Raw genomic sequence first — 23892 nt, 5'->3', positions numbered from 1 at the left:
TTATCTCAAAGTCGAGTCCCGGCCCAAGCAGCAGTAATGGTCAGTTTCCCAACAAAAAGGTCTCTGACGAGCCGTCACTTTGTTTTTATCTTAACAGCCACAGATATACGAGCTCTCTGAGGCTCAGCGGCTGTAAAAAAAAGAGCTGGACTCTGCTCTTACTACCTATACCAGAGATAAAAAAAGAGTTCAACTGTGACAGTCATAAAAATCCAACTGAAAGCAGGATAAATATAAAAACATTTTATTTTCAGTTGAACATGTTGATTCACATGTAGATTTCACAATGTTACAGACAGACACGGGTGGCAGGATGAAAAGCAGAGCAAATGTAATTTTCATTTTCATGGTTGGTTGTTTTTTCCTTTCAGCTAAATAGTTACATTGTCCTTTAAGAGAGTGTGCTGCTGAACACCAAGAGGGACAACTCCTTCCTGATAAGAGATTTAATGGCTCTAAATTACTCTGGACAACAGAAACATCTCCTGTCAGCTTTCACTGCTCGTCTCTAACCAACATAAAGCGGAAGAAACTAAATCTGTGGAAAAGCGCACGCAGGATGTTGCTGTGAGGCTACTGTTAAGGCAACACAAATCGGTGGACTTTCAGAATGTTTTCGTTGTTACGCCAGCTGTTCTGATCAGCAATTTCCTCATATTTTTATTCCCGTTTTATATACCAGGAAACACCTCGTGTAGATTTCTGCGTCCACTCGAAATAGTTACACTGATTCCAAACACAAAAACAAAACAAAACAAAACAAATAAAAAAGCAGACTGCTTTTAGTTCAGTTATTAGCAGAATTTGCTTTAAATATTACATGATGCAGGCAGGATTCACGAGCTGCAACTACAGACTGAAATGAGCCTTTTCCGTCATTGAGTAATCATTAAAAAAAGGCACAAGTATGAAAAGATTTTTGCAGTAAAGCAAGCAACAACCCCCTTTGATCCAGTGAGTCTTTATATATATATATATATATATATAAAACAAAAATCACCATAACGACTGAGTGAATCCAGTGTTACACTCTGGAGGGAGGGGGTTTGGTTCCCACAGTGGATCCATCATCTTCCTGTTGGCTGCGCTTTAGCCTGTTAGCTGTTAGCAACCCTTAATAATGGATCCCGTTTCCTCATAGCAGGGACCGATGACTCCTGAGCATAACTGCCTCGTCAGTGCAGCTCAGTGTTTCTGTGCAGGGCGAAGGGGAGATCTGTGCACTCAAATTAAACTGCCCCTCCCCCCAGGGGTGCTTTAAAAGTAGAACAAAATCAAAGGAATAAATTCATATGCATATCTTACGTATAAAAAGGCACAAGAGCGACTTTCCGAGGTGTAGAGTTTGCCGCTAGCAGGCTAAAGCACAGTTAACTTCAAGTAAGCATGGGCCGGTAGCCGGTGTCAAGAGATAACTTCCATTTCATTTTTTTCATCATGTTCCATCTCATTTCCCATCAGAAACAAACTTCTTGGTGCTTGAAGTAAAATGGTTTAAATAATATTGAACATAACTCATGTTTTTCACCCATTTTGTCAAAATTTGAGGATCTCATTGTGTCAGGATTAAGAATCTCATACAGGCCCATGCCTAGTTTGAACCCAGCCACATCAAAAGGCACATATCCGCAAGTAAAGCTTTGCTCCCCGTTTCTCTCAGACTCACAAACACACACGCATACACACACACCAACCAGTGCGCTGCCTGTAAGGTGCTAAAGCAATCAAAAACCCACATACAAAAGAGCTATGTACATTATGGACACCAGGAGGACGGTGTTAGTCCCCCTGCTGTAGTAATGGCGAGTCCAGTGTCCTGAGGAGACAGATCCATGCGGCCTGCTGTCCACTGTGGGGCCAGTGATTGAGAGTATAAATACATTATAATTAATCTGCTGATCTGAACCGATTGGGATGGCGACGCCACATACCAGCTCCATGTGTCCCCAGCAAAGCATTTAACTTGGTAGTTAGGTGCTTGCTTTGGTTAAATGTGGCGATAAGGAACATGATTGCAAACAGGCTGCAACATTTAACTTGTCGAAACTAACGGACTGAATTAAACTAATCTTTGGTAAGCCGAACTTTTAAAAATGCAGAGAACCTCTCATTTCTAAAAAGGCGTGTGAAGCTACTTAAGCTGCACATAAATACCACCGGTGGCACACGGAGGGCGTCGGTATGGTCCTAATGTACCCACTCAGGTGGAAGTGGTCTGCAGCTTGTAAACCCGGCCCCCACGCTGACGGTCAAATGTTCACCGCTTGGCAGACCGGTACGTCCAGCTGAGTGTCAGTCGGTCGAAAGGGAAAACTAAGAGAACTGAAGATCCACACAGGTGTTTTAGGCTCCGACGTAGCCCACATGTTCTCCGGAAGCGACTGTTCCTCCCTCTCACCCCTTCATCCAAGGTCAGGGGTCAGGAGGAAGTGACGTCCGAGGTTTTTCTAATGACGCTTGCACGCACCTCGTGAGCGTGGCTGCTCGATGGGGGCGTGTGAGAGTTTTGGCCGCAGGCCGGCGTCCAGCTGTCGATGTGGTAGCTGATGAGAGGCGTGGGGTCCTTCAGGCTGGTGACCCGGAAGTTTGGTTTGCTCGGGTTGACGAACGAAGCCATGCCGGGGAGGGAGCACGGCGGGATTCTGAGGACCGACGGGTATTCCCGCTTCCACGTCGGACCGAGAGCCTGTTGGTGGGAACAAGAAGAAGGAACATTTAAAAAATGATGTACATATCGTGGACAATTTCTGATGCAAACTGATGTGAACCTGGGGTTGAGCTGCATAGCAAAGTGTTCATAACTCTTGGACTTTTTCACATTTTGTCATGTATTGGAAGGAGACTTTACAGGAAGGAATAAAAAGGCATCCATTATTCTGAAGTGGCACCATAACGTGGTTTTCAAAGTTTATTTTATGAATGAAATGTATTCTACCAAGATTTATTGTGGGAATAGTGTTCATGGTCAAAGTTTGCTGCCTTGATTAGCATTTTGCACACAAAAGTTAGATTTGGTCTCATTTGAACCGTAGGAAGGGTGCATCAATTACAGTTTGCAAACCTGACCTGCCGATTCCAACTTTGGCCAATACCTTTTTTTTTTCTTTTTTTTTTTGTCTGAAACGTTGCTAAATATAGCAACAAGTTGCTAAGTTAGGGTGAGGTGACTATTGTTAACCAGGCACGTGCAGACCTGACCTGTTGGGTGGGTCAGCTCTCTGTCACAGCACAACAAAAGGGACAGTGGCTGATTTTCAGACCTTGGTGTAGACAGATAAGATCAGTAGATAAGATCAGTTTCTCATGAAAGATAATTGAAGTGTAACTAACCGTCCCTGGGAGGGCATGACTTCACCCCTGACAAATTTTGAAAAGTCCCAGCGAAGGGTGTGGATGTCTGCCTTAAGTTTGGATTGAATATTTCTCTGTGAGTTAGTCAGTCGCAAGAAGGAATAGATCAAATAATCGAATGATAAATTAAAATGAGACTGATCATTTCCACGTGGGCAACAATCGTCAAAGAGATGCTCCCCTTTAACATTGTTGAAAAGCCACCATCTTGAGAAACATTTGACACCCAGGACCAAGTTGATAGTTTCCACTACCTGCCCCTTTTGCCTGTTTTCCTTGTCAAAGCTGAATGACATATTTTGAAAATCACTTTTGGCAACAGAGACATCATAATCCATTTTAATTATTGTTTTGTTTATTTATTTGGAATGTTTATGCTGTTTACCAGTTCCAGTGTTAAAAGTTTCCTTAGAAATTAAAAACTGTTTGATCTCTGAGAGGTTGTACTTGCATTAATAAACCACTATTACTGTAAAAGTTGAACATGGTATCAAAAAATGACAATATTGTTGTTTATCGCAAAATGAGTTATTGTGACAGGTCTATCTGTGAGATGATAAAAGGTTGGGATACATTACTGCGCTGAATTTTAGTTTGCTGTATTTAAGTAAAGAGGACTATATACACTTTTAAGATTTTTGTTTATTTCCTCATAAAGTGCCACCTTGTTTTGTCCCACTGAAATGTGCTGAAACATAATGCAGGAAAGTCCAAGGTGTGGTAATACTATTACAACACCAAACATAAAGCAGCTAAACGGTCCTTGCTGTTGAATCAACATGTGTGTGTGACTCAGTGTAAATATTTAGCCATCAGTAGTGTGTGCAAAATTAGCTAAAAGAGCATCTCCTCTGTGTGGAAGTGCAGGTGGATTCCTGTGTTGCGGCTCAGGACAGAACATCTTGTTAGCATGTGGTGATAGACAAAAGGACAACCAGAGATCAAACTGTTAATGTTTGACTGCGGTGGTTCCTGACAGAGCCCTCCCTTTTCTCACTCTTTTGCAACCTTACAGGAAGGAACACACACACGCATCCGCGCGCGCGCACACACACACACACACACACACACACACACCTAACTCAACACGTAATAATAAAAACGCTTTGAGCCTCTGAGATGCACCACAAACTCTCATCACAGTCAGGGACAACGCTCCAAAACTTTATGATGTACGCACACACACACACACACACACCCTGTTTGAGCAGGTAAAAACCTGTTTATCTGAAAACTGGTCCAGCTGCTGATTCATTCAGCGCTCTTTGGTGTGTGTGTGTGTTAAGTGTGAGACCCACCTCTCTGTTGTCTTCTGTGTCGCTCTCTGTGTCGCTGCCTGCAGTCGGAGGAGACAGGAAAACGGAGGTAAAACCACACATGCAGGCCTGACAATTAACCCCCTGCCCCCAACACATACACGCACACACACTGCTGTTGCTGCTACACACAACTCTGAATGTTAGCTATGCAAACAAACACACACAAGCAAGCAGAGCTGACACCCATAGATCAAGCTGGGCCTGAATGACGGGTCACGAACACACGAGATAAACCGGCTAGTAGCTAGAAGAGAGGAGCAGTTATCTGCTTTTATGTAAGCAGAGATAAAAACATAAAATAAGTAAACTAACAAAATGTTCTGGAAGTAGTTGGGTTGATAAAGAGGTGTACCCCTCTGTTTTCACCCATGCAGCTGGTTTGGACAGAGACTGATGCTAACAGTTTAGCATCCAAACCACAGGGTTTTTTTTTTATTGCTCAGGCAGAACATAAACAGCCGATCAGATACAGAGTTGAGGAAAGCCAATCCTCTGTATTGAAACCACAATGATGTAAAAGAGGTTCCCATGTGGTCAGGAGCCCGTAGGTGCATTATTTGGGCTTTTTTTTTCTGTTCCTCGTAACATGCTGCGGTTAGGAGGATGTGTTTGTGTGTATGGTGTCTCACCGCAGCATGAAGATACAGGAGAGATCTGCAGCGGGTACGAGTGGGAGGAGCTAACGGTCTGATCCTCGTTCTCGGTGGTCACCTCGATGGTCTGGCACACGTCCGGCAGCTGCTCGCAGTGGATCAGGTGGTCCCCGGCCGGACTGTGGAGCGCTGCAGGTCAGACACACACACACAACACACTGAGCATGAACACAAGGGAGTCCAGCGCACTCCGGTGGCGCAGGGCGACACAAAACACAGCGGCAGTACCTGATCCACTGTTGGACACTGTGAGCTCCCGGGTCTCTTCTTTGAGCGCAAGCTGCTTGGAACAGTCGACGGGTCCGGAGTGAGCTTCAGAAAAAGTCGTGTTTGGAGACAGAGCGGCTCCCTGAGGGGCAAAGGAAGAGGAGAGGTTGGATGTAGACAAACGTAACTGAAAAATGCAGTATATAAAGATTAGGGATGCACTGACCCACTTTTATCCGATACAGATACCGATATCGATACCTGCGGTTTAGGATCGGCTGATACCGATCCAACATAGAGAAACAGTGCTAAATTGACTAAAAATGATTGTACTGATAATGTACTGAATTATAAATGTATTTGATGACTCTGTACCTGTACAGCTCATTTAAATACACCAATAGCTTCACAAACATGTAAAAAAAACAACAACACAATTTTCATGTGTGCAATTAGGAGTACAACAATTGATGCAGCAAAATATCAGCAACTGGCCAGAAAATTGCAATCGGTGCACTCCTAATATCTAGGCCTGACACAATAAGCACCAAATCAATTAATTGTACGATAAATTAAAATTAGCTCAATAATTTCCATTTGCATGATTTCTCGTTTTTCTCTTTTTCCAACTACAAACTGGATGACAAAAGTCTTCAGTCAGGGGCTTTGATCTCAACCAGCCATTTTTATGAAGGACAATTTTGCTTACAGAGACTAAATAATTCATTTTATTTGTTGTTTTTGTTTTGTTAATAGGTTCCTGTTCCAGTGCAAAATGTTCTTTATCTTTGAGAATGTGTTTTGCATTACTGTGCCATTACCATTACATTACTTGAAGATGATCTCAAAACAACGATATTATCGTTGTTTCATAACTTCTATGAAAATTTATCATGACAGGCAATTACGAATACTAGAAACAATGCAAAATATATACAATTATACCCTACTTTATATCAGCCTATGACATGAAATGTAAATATAAACTGAAGTTTGTTTTGAGCCGGTACTGTGCTGCAGGCTGTGATATTCTCCGACTGGAGCGATGAATACGGATGACTTCCAGAGACCTCTCCAGTGACTCCACTCAACACCTTTTGACCGACCTCGTCCTGCATTTGCAGGACAAACAACTGGATTTCTGCACCTCCAGCCAGGAGCTACAACAACAAAGCAGGCATGTCTCGACCATCACCCACCCAGACAGAGCAGTCGATCCCTCCCACTGTGAGCCGCTCTCTTATCTGATCCAACACAGAGCAATTCTACATCATGTGGGAACAGGAAGGAGACCTGATTGTTCCAACTCAGCCGTTCCCTCCCCCCCTTCACCTTTATCTCTCCCACTTCACTCTGACCTGATGAGGCTTTCTAGAAGTGTTTTTCTCCGTCTTGGCAGGAGCCGAGGCTATGCAAAACGCTTCTAGGTAAGGTATTTCGGCAATGCCGCCAAACTGGACTATGAAAACCAGGTTTTTATCAAGTTTACATAGAGCGTGGATCAAGATGTGGTGACAAGAAAACCCAGAGGTTTTCCTACCTCTTTGCTTCCCTTGGACTTTCCCTCCTTGTCGGCCTTCTTCTTTCCTACGAGGAGACACGGATCAGAGGGAGGATTCAGGAAACGTGTTTTGAGTCAAATCCAGGAGTAAAACAGCAGAGGAGGAACGAGCGCAGCTCACCTTTCTTCAAGCTCTTCTCTGTGGATGAGAGCATCTTGTACACTCTGAAGGCATTAGTTCCTTTCTTGATGCTTTTGTCCTTCACCTCCTCGATGTCAGGCAGGCTGTTCATGGCGCAGCGGAAGTTAGCCTTCCAGGTCTTTGGGTCGGGCCGGTCCACGCCGGGCTGGTATTTGCCTGCAGACGGACATTAAGAGAAATACCTTAGAGTGGATTTGTGGGTTTATTATTATAGCAGGGTTAGCTTAGGCTTCTATTTTTATTTTTAAAGAGAAAATGATGCAACTACTACATTATGTTTTCAGAATGCTTTGAATACTTTTCATGTTGTTATGAAATTTGTCATATTAGAACGTTAAAACCAAAGGTACATATGTTCAGTGGGATTTTATGTGACAGATGAGGACAGAACTTGTCAAATTGGAAGAAAAAAAAATACACAAGATTCACAGGTGCTGTAAGGTTATTTTGTATTCATAAAGAATGTGAAGAGAACCTTGTTCATTTGTGGCATTTAAATGTAAAAACTCAGCTCATTTTTCAAAATATAAAGTCTGGAAGCAAAGATCCATTTTCCAAAACCCATTTTTTTCCCCCATTCCTTGCTTATTCAGACCCAGAAAGCACTGAAAATTGTATTCCATTCTTTTCAGGACCGAGTAGGAAACCCATTTCACTCTTGCGAAACTGAAGTCTGAAGGAGACACCTCCCTCCACAGTTTGGAGACCAAAACTGATTGGCTTTTACTTTGTTTTTTTCCTAAACCGATAAACATTGCCCAACTGTGAAGTTTCTCAGATTTGTGACAGAAAATTAAGAGCGCTGTTTGGTCAGACATGAGACTGAAAGCCACAGGAAAGGAGAAGCAGTGAGAGTGTGCTCCAGTTACCAGTGTGTATAGCCCATCGCATGAAGAGCGGCGCGTCTTTCTCCAGGTCCCAGCCGTGACGCGCCGCATGCATCCACGGGATCTGGAAGATTCTCTTTTCCTAAAAAAATCAACCCAGCCTGTCAGCATCTCACTTCACAGAATGAGTCGACATCAGAATGTTAAAAACACCAACTCACTTTGTTGACCCATTTCAGTCCTGGGATCTGACAAGAGTTGATCTGTTCCTCCAGCCACGGCCGCATCCTCATCCTTTCTACAGGCATGGTGACCTAAAACAATCACAGGTATTAACAAGCAGCAGCTGGAACTGACCGAAATCTAAATAATTCTTCTCAAATAATAAGACAGCATACCATGATTATTACTGGGGGTGCACCAATCAAATGAGGCAGAGATTATAAATCAGCCAATCGTCCTTTAAGTAGCTCTAAATGCCTGCTTAAATGTATAAACGGGGTAATCTTGCAATCCTGTCATTTCCTGTTTGATCCAAAGCTATAACTTATATCAAAAAGCCTGGAACACTTTTTGTTTTCCCCCCATCAAAAATCGGAACTGGTCACAATCAGAGCTGGCTGCTCACCTAAAAGAAAACCACAAATCAATAACGGCCAGAAAAATCCTCATCAGTGCATTTCAAATTACCGATTCACAGTGATAGATTTTATTTCTAACAGCAGACTAAACATGGATGAATAAATACATATTTTTGTTTCATTTAGTTTGGAAATGAGAGATGCCATTAAATAAAGAAATAAAACTTTGCTCAGGTTTAAACTTTTGCTAAGAAAATCTGATCTTAGAAAACAAACAAAAAAATACTTGGAACAAATACAACAGGAAGCTGAAAAAAAATTTCAAGCGACAAGACAACAAATGCAGAATGTTTCCTTTTAAAAAAAAGACACACAAAGGAGGAAAATTTCCCCCAGCCTGAAGCTCATGTTGGTTCTGGACATGATCAAAGTCCAGCAGGACCCACGATCCCAGCTGCACATTAATGTGGCACTTCTGGTAACAGACAGCTCCCTAAAAGGTCAAACGAGGTAACATGGCACCATACCAAGCTTTTTTAAAAAGCAGCAGACCTGGAACATCCAGCTGAGTCCCCCTGTGTGTGTCTGTGTGTTACCCTGATCCTTATTGGTTTTAACACTTGTAATTATTGTGCCTCACTTTCCTTCCTGGTCAAACATGTGAGACACACTTCTAAAAACTCTCAGATGTTTCAGTAAAATTTTAACTCTGCCGAAACGACCTTTGTTCAACTGGCTTTGCAAATGCGGCTAAAACACACCATCGCGTTCTACTCTCCCACCAGGCGATATATAAAATACAATAATACAGTGAAAATATTAATTATCAATAATGAAGCAAAATTCAACATGGTACTCTCATAAGTAACGCTATTACTATTCAGAAGTAATTTTATTTCTCATATCTCAAACTCTGTAAATGAAGAAACAGTTAGATAAGGATAAACTGACATAATAACAAGGAGAACATTTAACTCATAATATGTTCAAAAATTACAGCACACACTAGCTTTCCGAGCGCTAACTCTATGCGGTTGTGGACACGTTTATTGAAGTAAAGTTGAATTTAGCAGCGGAGGTCAGGTCAAAAGTTTACCGCGCTCTGTTTGTCTACTGCCTGCCTGCGAGCTGACCCAAAAACAACGAAGCCAAAAGTGAAAATAAATCCAGTAACTCGCCGGCGAACGAAGCCTAAAAAACTACAGGGGTACTTTCACTTACAGAGCGAGCTAAGGAGCTGTCATGTCGTCCCGTAGGAAGTCGCTGCGTATGACTGTGTACGCAGCCAACAGCTTTTAATATGCGGAAATAAAAACTGTTACCGTCTCAGTTTGGACGGCCTGTGGCTCCTCAGCGCCGCTGTCGGAGAATAACACGCTGGGCTCGAGGTGGACAACGTAGCAGCTTCGAGGCTTTAAAATGCACATAGAAAAAAAAAAGAAAAGAAAAAAAAGAAAGATGGTGTCGGTGGTTTATTTCTGTTTCTGCATTCAGACCGAAAGCAAAACAACGACTGCTTCGGGAAGTCAGGGCGCGTGCTGGAAATCCCCCTGCAAGCTCTCGTGCTCTCGCTTCAGCTCGGTCTCGAGCGGAGTCGCGAAAGATCCTTTGCGCGCTCCCCAGAAACATACGAAGAGCGCTCACTCCGATTTATATTTCTGCTGTTGTTGTCGTCCTCGAAGTCGAAAATATCTACGCGTGAACATTTGTAATTTGTTTAAAGGTCTCTCCGAAATCGTATTTACATGTTTTAAGCTTAAATTGTTAAAAAATACTAGCAAAAGACATCTTTTACTTTAATACCAAAAATACGTGTATTTATTTCAACTGGCGTAGCCATCAACAAATACATAGACGATCTTTGAACTGGATTTCATTTTCGCTTCCTCAATTCTCCCTCCTCCCACACGTACCCACCGCGGCCCTCTTTTTTTAACGCGCCCGGTGCCAGAAACGAAACTAGAAACTTCTCACAACCGTGCATATACGTTTGTGCAAGGCCAAGCAGCTGCGGCAGTTATTGAGAAAATGCATTTTCGTTTTATTTTCCAGAGTGTGCAACTGAAAATTATCTGTGGTTGCTGCTGTTGGAAAGGGCCAAAACCATACCAGAAGGTTTCATGCATCTTTTTTAACTGAAACCGAATGTAGATGAAACGTACAGCTGAAGAAAATGAATCTGTTTTAAAAAAAAACATTAAAGTACACATAAAAAAATTAATAATTTAAAAACAAAAGAAATTGGTATAAAAGAAATACATAAAATAAAAAGTGAATGTTTAGATTCCAATTTTAAATGTCTTAAATGTTAGCAATGAGCAGTTTATACAAACATTGAAACGTTACAAAAGCAGATTTGCAAAATTTCTAAATGAATGTATAAAACATTTAGATTTACTGATGAAGCTGTTAGCATCCCTGATAAAAATACATCTAAAATAGCTTCATTTTATTCCAGTAGCATACACAAATATTGCTCCCTAATATATTAGGAGATTGTAACAACAATCTGATCAGTTGTCAGTATTCCTTTTATCAACAGTTTATACATGCAGGACAGTATTTGTTTACCCATAACATTTCACAAAGTTGGAGAACATACAGAGATATTAATTATCCTTTTTGTATATTTAGATCCTAGGTCCTCTTTTATGCTACACCAGAAGATTTTGGTTTAGGTTTAAGGACTGAGATTGCTACTGAAGAAAAACCATGTTGTCTGATGAACCATTTTAATGCTGATTTGCCTTATGGTTCATTATCCTGTTGAAACACACATTTTTGGTTTTTAGACAAAGAAACAGGCCTTGAGCACCACAGATCCTCTACTCTGCTACTAGTGTTTCCTTTCTTGTTGTTGTTTTTCCATTTTTATCTTCTTTTTAATGCCGAAACCGATTTCCGCAGGAAAGCTCAATTATAATCTCGCCAGGTGAAAATGTAAGTTTTACAATTGAAGTCCAAGCAGATTTTTAGTAAACTCTTGGGAATTTTATATGGATTGCAGATAATACACATGTGCATACTTTCTGTTTATGCTATAAAGAAAACAACATGTTTCATTGAGGAACGGAAAATCACTGTGTTGGGAAGTGTCAGTTACCAACTCTGTGTTGTTTTACGGCTTCGTTCGCCACAGACAGGGATTATCTGTTTGTGCCACACGTGTTCTGCAGGCGATACTCAGGGCGGGGTGCGGTGAACAGACGGGCACAGTTTAAACATCAACAGGGAAAGTTTGGTCATCTAAGTCGTGCATGATTTAGGAGAGGAGGGGCGCCAAGTTATTTACAGAATTTTACAGGGCGTATATGTGTGTGTGTGTGTGTGTGTGTGTGTGTGTGTGTGAAGAGGATTCTGAAAGTATAAAAAAAAAAACAACCTGTTTTAAGGGTTAAATTTAACAAATGGTTGAGTTCCTGAAACAAGTGAAGACCTGCTCTAAATCTTCCAATAGCTTCCTCTAGTGGCCGCAGGCCCACATTGATTATTCATTTATTTATTTACTATTTCTCATGGAATGCAAATTACACCCGTCTTGTTAATCATCATCATCTTCCAACGGTGTTCTGTGGTTATGTATTGTGTTCCTATACACCTCAGAAAGTAGCTAGCTGCGCCCGTGCAGTGCTAATTAACATATGGATATTTTACAACAAGAACTATGTGGGTTTGGATAAAGACAGCCAACCAGTCTAAGGCTAAACCTTACAGCTCTGTGAATGTTTTTTTTACCCAGTACCCCAGTGCTGTTTTTGACACATTAGTTTGACAAAAACAGCAAAAATAGAAACATTTTCCCATAACTGTAATGAATCCATCAAAAATCTGAAAGAGAACCTTGTTGGGGTCTCAGAACACATTACAGCATCCACTGGTTCAGAAACACAGCAAGTAAAGAAAAACTAGCTAACAACGTTAGCTGATTCACTGATTATCTTAAATAATCCACCTCATTCTTGCAGGGAGTTACAAAATCTCCTCAACAATGGAAAAACAATTCATTTGATTAAAGTGAAAGGCAGCTGAAATGCTGCACTACACGCTAACGGAGTCATATTTCTGGAACAACTCAGAGCTGAAATATTTGTTATCAGAACAAGTTTGTTCCAGGAAGACAAACAGAGTAAGTGGAACAGCTGGAGTTCTCAGAAACCGTGTTCCGGGATGTAGCAGGTCCCGACAGGTTTTTGGGAAGACTAGATGCTTCTGAAATGTGTTATGAGATAACTTATTAGGAATTGTGTTCATGGAATTGTGAGTTGAAAGCAAATTCCTGTAGTGAGGTTTGCGCTAACTTATTCAAAGGACAGCTATCTGATTTAGATGTGACGTGATGGATTAACCTCTGCTCTCTAAATGTCTCAATAGAAACAGTTGCCAGTGTGACTCCATCTAATAGTATTTATCTAATAATCTAGAGTTTAAGGGATACTTTTTTTTGTTTATAACAGTATTAAAATCAGTAGTAGGATTATTAAGTGGCTGATTCTATCATTCTAATAATATTGTCTGGGACTAGGGAGATCATTAATCCTAACAGTCAGAGTGAAATTGTAATCAAAGCAGGAGGAATATGTCTTTAAGGACCTGGAACATTGTGGGAGGCTGTAATAAACCTCATTGGAAACCATCAAATGTTCATCCTGGAAGCCTCTGCCGCTAAAGCCGATAACCGTCTCCCTCTTGTGTTCATTAATCAAAGTGAAAACAATTCTACAATAATTTGGAGAAAACAAAGAAATTTTAATGACAAAGATAACCTGAGTAAAAACAAAATACAGGTTTTCAAATTATTTTATATATTAAGAGGAAAAAAAAAATACAATGACCAACCCGCCTCTGTGTGATGGATGTGAAAAACTTATTGCACCCCAAATCTAAGATCTGAACGTACATCATCATTTTCCTCATTGTCCTGCTACATAGTAGTGTCCATAAGTTTTAACAGTAAGTACTGATGGTCAGACAACCTCCTTAAGGATGTTTTGGTAGAGAGCAAAAATTCATGATTCTATCAAATTCTGGAAGTTGTCCTGGTTCTGAAGAAACAAAACTGCCCCTGCCATCACACAGCCACCATCATATTTCACTTAGTCTGATGTTCTTTTGCTGTTTTAGTTTTACCCCTGATAGTGAACCGCCTCTGCACAATAGGCCTAACAGTTTCTAAAAAAAAAAAAAAAAACAATGGTTGATGTGTTTTTTCTGAAATCAGAAAACAACAGTTTCTTTTACAAAAACACCGTCTAATTCTGTTTTTACTCCAAATAAAATAATAAATGCTAATGAATGCTTTGAAAGTACTTTCTGAATCCCAAAGGTGAACACTTTATGAACTCATTTAGTAGGGAAGTAAAAGTCTTTGGTCAGCATTGACACAAAACAGGGAATTTGCTTTTTTCCACTAAATCCAGGCAAGTCGGAAGCAGATTCAAAGTGGAACGCCACCTTGTGGTTGACTCGCGTCATGATCTGCATCAGCTCCAGCTGTCCACTGAACTTATCCAGACTTTCACACAGTGACTGTATGAACCAGGAGCCGTTACTGGTGTTTCTCCAGGAGTAAAAGCCTGTCAGGTGGAGTGACGGGTTAGAGAGGAAATTCAGGTAAAAACAAACCAGATGGAATTTGAAGAGAAATCCAATCAGAGTCAGTTACCTGGAACAGTAGAGTACGCGTACATAAAGTCTGCCTCCACAGGAATCTTGGCAGACGTTTCGTCTACTACAGAGTCCGTCTCTATGCCATGGTCAAACTCCGAACCTCTGCACGCCTGGGACGCAAAGATCGACGAGGTGAAAGAAAGAAGGAGGTGAAAAACAAACCGATTCACTCCATTCCCCCTCCAAACACCCACGGTGAAAAGCTTAGAATGAGGCAGCATTTTCAGCTAATGAACTGTAACTGACCTGTATGAAGAAGAGCTTTGGTTTCCCCACCAGACTCATGCAACGACGTCCTTTAATGCATTCGATCAGCGTTTCAAGCTTTTTGAACCCATCAGTGCCATAAATCACCTCCTGTTCTCCGTGGCTGAGCAGCACACACACAAATGAGGCGTTCTGACTGTGGTCCTCCTTAGCCACTGCACACAGAGCGACACAAGCCCTTACACCAGGGCTTTTCTGTATATTTGTGAACCAAATGGAAGCCACAACTCTGATGATTGTTACAAACTCATTTGTGTGAAGGTCTGGTAAAATGAGAGCTTAAGGTTCTTCCTACCACTGACTATAGTTAGCGGCAATTGTAGCACGGGTCACATTTTTGCGTTGCTGGCAGGATGAGGTGGCCTGGCCATACGGTGGAGTTATGCTGTTAGCCAAACTATTCTTTTTTATTTCTTCGTCAGTACATCAGTGTTATTGTTATGGCATTAGCATGAACTATTGACAGCGTCTGACAGACGTTTGCAACAAATCTGCATATGGTGTAGAGTCAATATTTACAGTTTATTATCCAGTAATTCACTCCAACATGGTGGATATCAACTTGTGAACCAAAGTAAGACTGATGGCTACCCATCCTGATCATAACTGATCATTTGCTTCAATGTCTCCTTGTGCCAGGGATGCTAAAGGACCTGCCTATTTTTCCTCTGGGCAAAAACAGTTCTAATTTCTGCTTTTATTATTACAATGAATAGTACCCAAGGTATCGTTTCTGGATTTAAAAGGCAGACATCCTTACCACTGCCCCACATTCTTGTAATTCTGTCCAACATAAATTTGATATCACTTGTCAGAGCTTGTAGTTAACCTCATTAATCTAAGAATCTAAGGACAGTTTCTGTCATCTATCACGCTGACTACATGCAGAAGTACACTGTAGAGGATTATTCTTATGGTCATATTTTGAAATTACTCTGTTCTGTTGTTTCCCACCTGTAGAGTACTGAACAAAATTAAACATCTGCATCAGACAATATATGGCTATTGATAATTGAAACTGGCACTTGAAATTGATAATTGACGCATACACTGTGCTTGTAAAAAAAAAAAGCTCACACTTCTAAGTCAACCAGCAGTTCCATGTGGTGCATAAGGTACTCTTTTTTCCCACTTGAGCGCCTACTCCCTCATCCAACATGACTGGGCATGGCACTGCCTCCAGCTTTTTAAAAACTGACCTCAGGTTCCCAGTGGGGTTGAGATCTGGGAGGTCAGAATGTCTGTGTTCTGCTCTTTGAGTCACTTTGCTATCATTCTTAACTTGTGACACGGAGCTTCATCATGCTGGAAAATCCACTGTTCTTCACCAAAGTGCTCCAAGGCTTGTGGGCGAAGCTGATCATGGAGGCTGTTCTGATCCAGCTCCTTGTTCAGAACTGTGATTAATCTCAATTCCTTGAATAAAAGGCAACCCCACAAGCTGATTGATGAGAGATTTTCCAGAATAAATAAGTTTCTACCAGTTTTGTAAGTCATCCAGAACCTTAGTCTGTCATGTTTGCCGTAGAGAGAAGTACCTTCCATGAGGCTGTTTTGATAACAACGCCACAGTCCAAAATGTTCCCACCAACTCAGCACTAAACAATGTCAAAACACTTTCATGTGTCTTAAAAAGCAATCATTAGTATAAAATCTAAAGAGTTTAGTAACCTCTGGGATAGACGATCTAATAATGAATCACCTAAAGTTGAGAATGACCAGGTAAGACTCAATTGAACATGGAATAAGGTTCTTTGGTCAAACAGCCCAAAACATCTGAGTCACAAGAACATACCCGATGGAAACAATTCCTCTTGTGAGGTACCAGGACGGTGCCGGAGTCTCAGTGATTTAAACGAATTGGAGTTGATCAGTTGAGGTGCTGCAGTTACCTGCATCCATCTGTTTCATCATGTTATCCACGGTCTGGTCGTTCAACAATCTGATCTTGTAACCCAGTTTAATGAATGTCTTAGCAACATTAGCAGCATCAACATCGGTCCCATTTCGGACTTTCATTCCTGAAGGAAGACAAAGAGGAAATCTGCTTAGCGTCTGGATGTTAGTTCAACAAAGCCAGTGTGAGATCGGTGGCCTGCATTTCATGACCGATGAAATCTAACATTTTAAACCTTGCAGAATTTCCAAACATACCACAACAGGGTGAGTTCACACACACATTAGGTTTTAATGGATTTTATCAAACCCGTCCTACTGAAGGCTTCTTTTGTTAGAGCAAAGAATGACAAAAAATAAATTAATTAATGAATCCAAGCAAGAGCAAATACCTATGAATACAAAATAAGATAAAATGTGTATGTTTTAACACATCTTTAACTACTTTATCCATCTGCTTCCAAAAAAGCAGATTTTTAAAAAAGTGAACATCTTAAAGAGAAGCTGTTCTTCAGTCATATTTCTGGCTCAGTTCATACATTGAATGAATCGGACCAGTAAATCCCCTGCCAGCNGATATTATCGTTGTTTCATAACTTCTATGAAAATTTATCATGACAGGCAATTACGAATACTAGAAACAATGCAAAATATATACAATTATACCCTACTTTATATCAGCCTATGACATGAAATGTAAATATAAACTGAAGTTTGTTTTGAGCCGGTACTGTGCTGCAGGCTGTGATATTCTCCGACTGGAGCGATGAATATGGATGACTTCCAGACACCTCTCCAGTGACTCCACTCAACACCTTTTGACCGACCTCGTCCTGCATTTGCAGGACAAACAACTGGATTTCTGCACCTCCAGCCGGGAGCTACAACAACAAAGCAGGCATGTCTCGACCATCACCCACCCAGACAGAGCAGTCGATCCCTCCCACTGTGAGCCGCTCTCTTATCTGATCCAACACAGAGCAATTCTACATCATGTGGGAACAGGAAGGAGACCTGATTGTTCCAACTCAGCCGTTCCCTCCCCCCCTTCACCTTTATCTCTCCCACTTCACTCTGACCTGATGAGGCTTTCTAGAAGTGTTTTTCTCCGTCTTGGCAGGAGCCGAGGCTATGCAAAACGCTTCTAGGTAAGGTATTTCGGCAATGCCGCCAAACTGGACTATGAAAACCAGGTTTTTATCAAGTTTACATAGAGCGTGGATCAAGATGTGGTGACAAGAAAACCCAGAGGTTTTCCTACCTCTTTGCTTCCCTTGGACTTTCCCTCCTTGTCGGCCTTCTTCTTTCCTACGAGGAGACACGGATCGGAGGGAGGATTCAGGAAACGTGTTTTGAGTCAAATCCAGGAGTAAAACAGCAGAGGAGGAACGAGCGCAGCTCACCTTTCTTCAAGCTCTTCTCTGTGGATGAGAGCATCTTGTACACTCTGAAGGCATTAGTTCCTTTCTTGATGCTTTTGTCCTTCACCTCCTCGATGTCAGGCAAGCTGTTCATGGCGCAGCGGAAGTTAGCCTTCCAGGTCTTTGGGTCGGGCCGGTCCACGCCGGGCTGGTATTTGCCTGCAGACGGACGTTAAGAGAAATACCTTAGAGTGGATTTGTGGGTTTATTATTATAGCAGGGTTAGCTTAGGCTTCTATTTTTATTTTTAAAGAGAAAAGGATGCAACTACAACATTATGTTTTCAGAATGCTTTGAATACTTTTCATGTTGTTATGAAATTTGTCATATTATAACGTTAAAACCAAAGGTACATATGTTCAGTGGGATTTTATGTGACAGATGAGGACAGAACTTGTCAAATTGGAAGAAAAAAAAAATACACGATTCACAGATGCTGTAAGGTTATTTTGTATTCATAAAGAATGTGAAGAGAACCTTGTTCATTTGTGGCATTTAAATGTAAAAACTGAGCTCATTTTTCAAAATATAAAGTCTGGAAGCAAAGATCCATTTTCCAAAACCCATTTTTTTCCCCCATTCCTTGCTTATTCAGACCCAGAAAGCACTGAAAATTGTATTCCATTCTTTTCAGGACCGAGTAGGAAACCCATTTCACTCTTGCGAAACTAAAGTCTGAAGGAGACACCTCCCTCCACAGTTTGGAGACCAAAACTGATTGGCTTTTACTTTGTTTTTTTTCCTAAACCAATAAACATTGCCCAACTGTGAAGTTTCTCAGATTTGTGACAGAAAATTAAGAGCGCTGTTTGGTCAGACATGAGACTGAAAGCCACAGGAAAGGAGAAGCAGTGAGAGTGTGCTCCAGTTACCAGTGTGTATGGCCCATCGCATGAAGAGCGGCGCGTCTTTCTCCAGGTCCCAGCCGTGACGAGCCGCATGCATCCACGGGATCTGGAAGATTCTCTTTTCCTAAAAAAATCAACCCAGCCTGTCAGCATCTCACTTCACAGAATGAGTCGACATCAGAATGTTAAAAACACCAACTCACTTTGTTGACCCATTTCAGTCCTGGGATCTGACAAGAGTTGATCTGTTCCTCCAGCCACGGCCGCATCCTCATCCTTTCTACAGGCATGGTGACCTAAAACAATCACAGGTATTAACAAGCAGCAGCTGGAACTGACCGAAATCTAAATAATTCTTCTCAAATAATAAGACAGCATACCATGATTATTACTGGGGGTGCACCAATCAAATGAGGCAGAGATTATAAATCAGCCAATCGTCCTTTAAGTAGCTCTAAATGCCTGCTTAAATGTATAAACGGGGTAATCTTGCAATCCTGTCATTTCCTGTTTGATCCAAAGCTATAACTTATATCAAAAAGCCTGGAACACTTTTTGTTTTCCCCCCATCAAAAATCGGAACTGGTCACAATCAGAGCTGGCTGCTCACCTAAAAGAAAACCACAAATCAATAACGGCCAGAAAAATCCTCATCAGTGCATTTCAAATTACCGATTCACAGTGATAGATTTTATTTCTAACAGCAGACTAAACATGGATGAATAAATACATATTTTTGTTTCATTTAGTTTGGAAATGAGAGATGCCATTAAATAAAGAAATAAAACTTTACTCAGGTTTAAACTTTTGCTAAGAAAATCTGATCTTAGAAAACAAACAAAAAAATACTTGGAACAAATACAACAGGAAGCTGATAAAAATTTCAACCGACAAGACAACAAATGCAGAATGTTTCCTTTAAAAAAAAGACACACAAAGGAGGAAAATTTCCCCCAGCCTGAAGCTCATGTTGGTTCTGGACATGATCAAAGTCCAGCAGGACCCACGATCCCAGCTGCACATTAATGTGGCACTTCTGGTAACAGACAGCTCCCTAAAAGGTCAAACGAGGTAACATGGCACCATACCAAGCTTTTTTAAAAAGCAGCAGACCTGGAACATCCAGCTGAGTCCCCCTGTGTGTGTCTGTGTGTTACCCTGATCCTTATTGGTTTTAACACTTGTAATTATTGTGCCTCACTTTCCTTCCTGGTCAAACATGTGAGACACACTTCTAAAAACTCTCAGATGTTTCAGTAAAATTTTAACTCTGCCGAAACGACCTTTGTTCAACTGGCTTTGCAAATGCGGCTAAAACACACCATCGCGTTCTACTCTCCCACCAGGCGATATATAAAATACAATAATACAGTGAAAATATTAATTATCAATAATGAAGCAAAATTCAACATGGTACTCTCATAAGTAACGCTATTACTATTCAGAAGTAATTTTATTTCTCATATCTCAAACTCTGTAAATGAAGAAACAGTTAGATAAGGATAAACTGACATAATAACAAGGAGAACATTTAACTCATAATATGTTCAAAAATTACAGCACACACTAGCTTTCCGAGCGCTAACTCTATGCGGTTGTGGACACGTTTATTGAAGTAAAGTTGAATTTAGCAGCGGAGGTCAGGTCAAAAGTTTACCGCGCTCTGTTTGTCTACTGCCTGCCTGCGAGCTGACCCAAAAACAACGAAGCCAAAAGTGAAAATAAATCCAGTAACTCGCCGGCGAACGAAGCCTAAAAAACTACAGGGGTACTTTCACTTACAGAGCGAGCTAAGGAGCTGTCATGTCGTCCCGTAGGAAGTCGCTGCGTATGACTGTGTACGCAGCCAACAGCTTTTAATATGCGGAAATAAAAACTGTTACCGTCTCAGTTTGGACGGCCTGTGGCTCCTCAGCGCCGCTGTCGGAGAATAACACGCTGGGCTCGAGGTGGACAACGTAGCAGCTTCGAGGCTTTAAAATGCACATAGAAAAAAAAAAGAAAAGAAAAAAAAGAAAGATGGTGTCGGTGGTTTATTTCTGTTTCTGCATTCAGACCGAAAGCAAAACAACGACTGCTTCGGGAAGTCAGGGCGCGTGCTGGAAATCCCCCTGCAAGCTCTCGTGCTCTCGCTTCAGCTCGGTCTCGAGCGGAGTCGCGAAAGATCCTTTGCGCGCTCCCCAGAAACATACGAAGAGCGCTCACTCCGATTTATATTTCTGCTGTTGTTGTCGTCCTCGAAGTCGAAAATATCTACGCGTGAACATTTGTAATTTGTTTAAAGGTCTCTCCGAAATCGTATTTACATGTTTTAAGCTTAAATTGTTAAAAAATACTAGCAAAAGACATCTTTTACTTTAATACCAAAAATACGTGTATTTATTTCAACTGGCGTAGCCATCAACAAATACATAGACGATCTTTGAACTGGATTTCATTTTCGCTTCCTCAATTCTCCCTCCTCCCACACGTACCCACCGCGGCCCTCTTTTTTTAACGCGCCCGGTGCCAGAAACGAAACTAGAAACTTCTCACAACCGTGCATATACGTTTGTGCAAGGCCAAGCAGCTGCGGCAGTTATTGAGAAAATGCATTTTCGTTTTATTTTCCAGAGTGTGCAACTGAAAATTATCTGTGGTTGCTGCTGTTGGAAAGGGCCAAAACCATACCAGAAGGTTTCATGCATCTTTTTTAACTGAAACCGAATGTAGATGAAACGTACAGCTGAAGAAAATGAATCTGTTTTAAAAAAAAACATTAAAGTACACATAAAAAAATTAATAATTTAAAAACAAAAGAAATTGGTATAAAAGAAATACATAAAATAAAAAGTGAATGTTTAGATTCCAATTTTAAATGTCTTAAATGTTAGCAATGAGCAGTTTATACAAACATTGAAACGTTACAAAAGCAGATTTGCAAAATTTCTAAATGAATGTATAAAACATTTAGATTTACTGATGAAGCTGTTAGCATCCCTGATAAAAATACATCTAAAATAGCTTCATTTTATTCCAGTAGCATACACAAATATTGCTCCCTAATATATTAGGAGATTGTAACAACAATCTGATCAGTTGTCAGTATTCCTTTTATCAACAGTTTATACATGCAGGACAGTATTTGTTTACCCATAACATTTCACAAAGTTGGAGAACATACAGAGATATTAATTATCCTTTTTGTATATTTAGATCCTAGGTCCTCTTTTATGCTACACCAGAAGATTTTGGTTTAGGTTTAAGGACTGAGATTGCTACTGAAGAAAAACCATGTTGTCTGATGAACCATTTTAATGCTGATTTGCCTTATGGTTCATTATCCTGTTGAAACACACATTTTTGGTTTTTAGACAAAGAAACAGGCCTTGAGCACCACAGATCCTCTACTCTGCTACTAGTGTTTCCTTTCTTGTTGTTGTTTTTCCATTTTTATCTTCTTTTTAATGCCGAAACCGATTTCCGCAGGAAAGCTCAATTATAATCTCGCCAGGTGAAAATGTAAGTTTTACAATTGAAGTCCAAGCAGATTTTTAGTAAACTCTTGGGAATTTTATATGGATTGCAGATAATACACATGTGCATACTTTCTGTTTATGCTATAAAGAAAACAACATGTTTCATTGAGGAACGGAAAATCACTGTGTTGGGAAGTGTCAGTTACCAACTCTGTGTTGTTTTACGGCTTCGTTCGCCACAGACAGGGATTATCTGTTTGTGCCACACGTGTTCTGCAGGCGATACTCAGGGCGGGGTGCGGTGAACAGACGGGCACAGTTTAAACATCAACAGGGAAAGTTTGGTCATCTAAGTCGTGCATGATTTAGGAGAGGAGGGGCGCCAAGTTATTTACAGAATTTTACAGGGCGTATATGTGTGTGTGTGTGTGTGTGTGTGTGTGTGTGTGTGAAGAGGATTCTGAAAGTATAAAAAAAAAAACAACCTGTTTTAAGGGTTAAATTTAACAAATGGTTGAGTTCCTGAAACAAGTGAAGACCTGCTCTAAATCTTCCAATAGCTTCCTCTAGTGGCCGCAGGCCCACATTGATTATTCATTTATTTATTTACTATTTCTCATGGAATGCAAATTACACCCGTCTTGTTAATCATCATCATCTTCCAACGGTGTTCTGTGGTTATGTATTGTGTTCCTATACACCTCAGAAAGTAGCTAGCTGCGCCCGTGCAGTGCTAATTAACATATGGATATTTTACAACAAGAACTATGTGGGTTTGGATAAAGACAGCCAACCAGTCTAAGGCTAAACCTTACAGCTCTGTGAATGTTTTTTTTACCCAGTACCCCAGTGCTGTTTTTGACACATTAGTTTGACAAAAACAGCAAAAATAGAAACATTTTCCCATAACTGTAATGAATCCATCAAAAATCTGAAAGAGAACCTTGTTGGGGTCTCAGAACACATTACAGCATCCACTGGTTCAGAAACACAGCAAGTAAAGAAAAACTAGCTAACAACGTTAGCTGATTCACTGATTATCTTAAATAATCCACCTCATTCTTGCAGGGAGTTACAAAATCTCCTCAACAATGGAAAAACAATTCATTTGATTAAAGTGAAAGGCAGCTGAAATGCTGCACTACACGCTAACGGAGTCATATTTCTGGAACAACTCAGAGCTGAAATATTTGTTATCAGAACAAGTTTGTTCCAGGAAGACAAACAGAGTAAGTGGAACAGCTGGAGTTCTCAGAAACCGTGTTCCGGGATGTAGCAGGTCCCGACAGGTTTTTGGGAAGACTAGATGCTTCTGAAATGTGTTATGAGATAACTTATTAGGAATTGTGTTCATGGAATTGTGAGTTGAAAGCAAATTCCTGTAGTGAGGTTTGCGCTAACTTATTCAAAGGACAGCTATCTGATTTAGATGTGACGTGATGGATTAACCTCTGCTCTCTAAATGTCTCAATAGAAACAGTTGCCAGTGTGACTCCATCTAATAGTATTTATCTAATAATCTAGAGTTTAAGGGATACTTTTTTTTGTTTATAACAGTATTAAAATCAGTAGTAGGATTATTAAGTGGCTGATTCTATCATTCTAATAATATTGTCTGGGACTAGGGAGATCATTAATCCTAACAGTCAGAGTGAAATTGTAATCAAAGCAGGAGGAATATGTCTTTAAGGACC

General features: G+C 40.7%; 3 protein-coding genes across 9 annotated transcripts; all 3 read right to left on the bottom strand.

Moving 5' to 3' along the window:
* Positions 1-223: 223 nt before the first annotated feature.
* Positions 224-10275, bottom strand: LOC103151712 (interferon regulatory factor 2-like). 4 transcript variants are annotated; one of them, XM_007571903.2, is made up of 10 exons: positions 9964-10052; positions 8459-8688; positions 8282-8374; positions 8103-8202; positions 7213-7389; positions 7071-7117; positions 5552-5672; positions 5300-5452; positions 4650-4687; positions 224-2686 (listed from the first exon to the last, which is right to left on the bottom strand). In XM_007571903.2, the coding sequence occupies exons 2-10, from the start codon at positions 8459-8461 to the stop codon at positions 2420-2422; spliced, it is 999 nt and encodes a 332-aa protein (XP_007571965.1). In that variant the 5' UTR covers positions 8462-8688; positions 9964-10052; the 3' UTR covers positions 224-2419. The 4 variants fall into 4 exon arrangements, with proteins under 4 accessions (XP_007571965.1, XP_007571964.1, XP_007571962.1 ...); XM_007571902.2 differs by lacking the exon at positions 9964-10052 and adding an exon at positions 9863-9948; XM_007571900.2 differs by lacking the exon at positions 8459-8688 and having other exon boundaries at positions 9964-10275.
* A 3145-nt stretch (positions 10276-13420) lies between these two features.
* LOC103151718 (caspase-3-like) lies at positions 13421-17310 on the bottom strand. Its single transcript, XM_016681694.1, has 5 exons — positions 17203-17310; positions 16468-16630; positions 14555-14730; positions 14304-14418; positions 13421-14214 (listed from the first exon to the last, which is right to left on the bottom strand). Exons 1-5 carry the CDS (start codon positions 17308-17310, stop codon positions 13982-13984), a joined length of 795 nt encoding a protein of 264 aa, XP_016537180.1. The 3' UTR covers positions 13421-13981.
* LOC103151711 (interferon regulatory factor 2-like) lies at positions 17079-20988 on the bottom strand. 4 transcript variants are annotated; one of them, XM_007571897.2, is made up of 6 exons: positions 20624-20712; positions 19121-19350; positions 18944-19036; positions 18765-18864; positions 17875-18051; positions 17079-17779 (listed from the first exon to the last, which is right to left on the bottom strand). In XM_007571897.2, the coding sequence occupies exons 2-6, from the start codon at positions 19121-19123 to the stop codon at positions 17694-17696; spliced, it is 459 nt and encodes a 152-aa protein (XP_007571959.1). In that variant the 5' UTR covers positions 19124-19350; positions 20624-20712; the 3' UTR covers positions 17079-17693. The 4 variants fall into 4 exon arrangements, with proteins under 4 accessions (XP_007571959.1, XP_007571958.1, XP_007571961.1 ...); XM_007571896.2 differs by lacking the exon at positions 20624-20712 and adding an exon at positions 20523-20612; XM_007571899.2 differs by lacking the exons at positions 19121-19350; positions 20624-20712 and adding an exon at positions 20523-20616.
* Between the last annotated feature and the right edge of the window lie 2904 nt (positions 20989-23892).

This window comes from Poecilia formosa, unplaced genomic scaffold, assembly GCF_000485575.1.
Source record: "Poecilia formosa unplaced genomic scaffold, Poecilia_formosa-5.1.2 Scaffold289, whole genome shotgun sequence".
Classification (NCBI taxonomy): domain Eukaryota; kingdom Metazoa; phylum Chordata; class Actinopteri; order Cyprinodontiformes; family Poeciliidae; genus Poecilia; species Poecilia formosa.
The sequence above is the reverse complement of the archived record's forward strand: the minus strand, read 5'-3'. Positions and strand labels throughout refer to the sequence as shown.

Bases quoted from the DNA above. Each gene is read 5' to 3' on its own strand.
- LOC103151712 (XM_007571900.2), bottom strand. From the start codon at position 10,068: ATGTGCATTTTAAAGCCTCGAAGCTGCTACGTTGTCCACCTCGAGCCC. The intron at 8,203-8,281 runs GTGAGTTGGTGT...TGATTTTTTTAG, and splicing joins GACTGAAATGGGTCAACAAA to GAAAAGAGAATCTTCCAGAT. The intron at 7,118-7,212 runs GTGAGCTGCGCT...GTCTCCTCGTAG, and splicing joins AGAGAAGAGCTTGAAGAAAG to GAAAGAAGAAGGCCGACAAG.
- LOC103151718 (XM_016681694.1), bottom strand. From the start codon at position 17,310: ATGCAGGACGAGGTCGGTCAAAAGGTGTTGAGTGGAGTCACTGGAGAG. The intron at 14,731-16,467 runs GTAACTGCAGCA...CTCTGTGTGCAG, and splicing joins GATGAAACAGATGGATGCAG to TGGCTAAGGAGGACCACAGT. The intron at 14,419-14,554 runs GTCAGTTACAGT...TTTGCGTCCCAG, and splicing joins CAAAGCTCTTCTTCATACAG to GCGTGCAGAGGTTCGGAGTT.
- LOC103151711 (XM_007571895.2), bottom strand. From the start codon at position 20,728: ATGTGCATTTTAAAGCCTCGAAGCTGCTACGTTGTCCACCTCGAGCCC. The intron at 18,865-18,943 runs GTGAGTTGGTGT...TGATTTTTTTAG, and splicing joins GACTGAAATGGGTCAACAAA to GAAAAGAGAATCTTCCAGAT. The intron at 17,780-17,874 runs GTGAGCTGCGCT...GTCTCCTCGTAG, and splicing joins AGAGAAGAGCTTGAAGAAAG to GAAAGAAGAAGGCCGACAAG.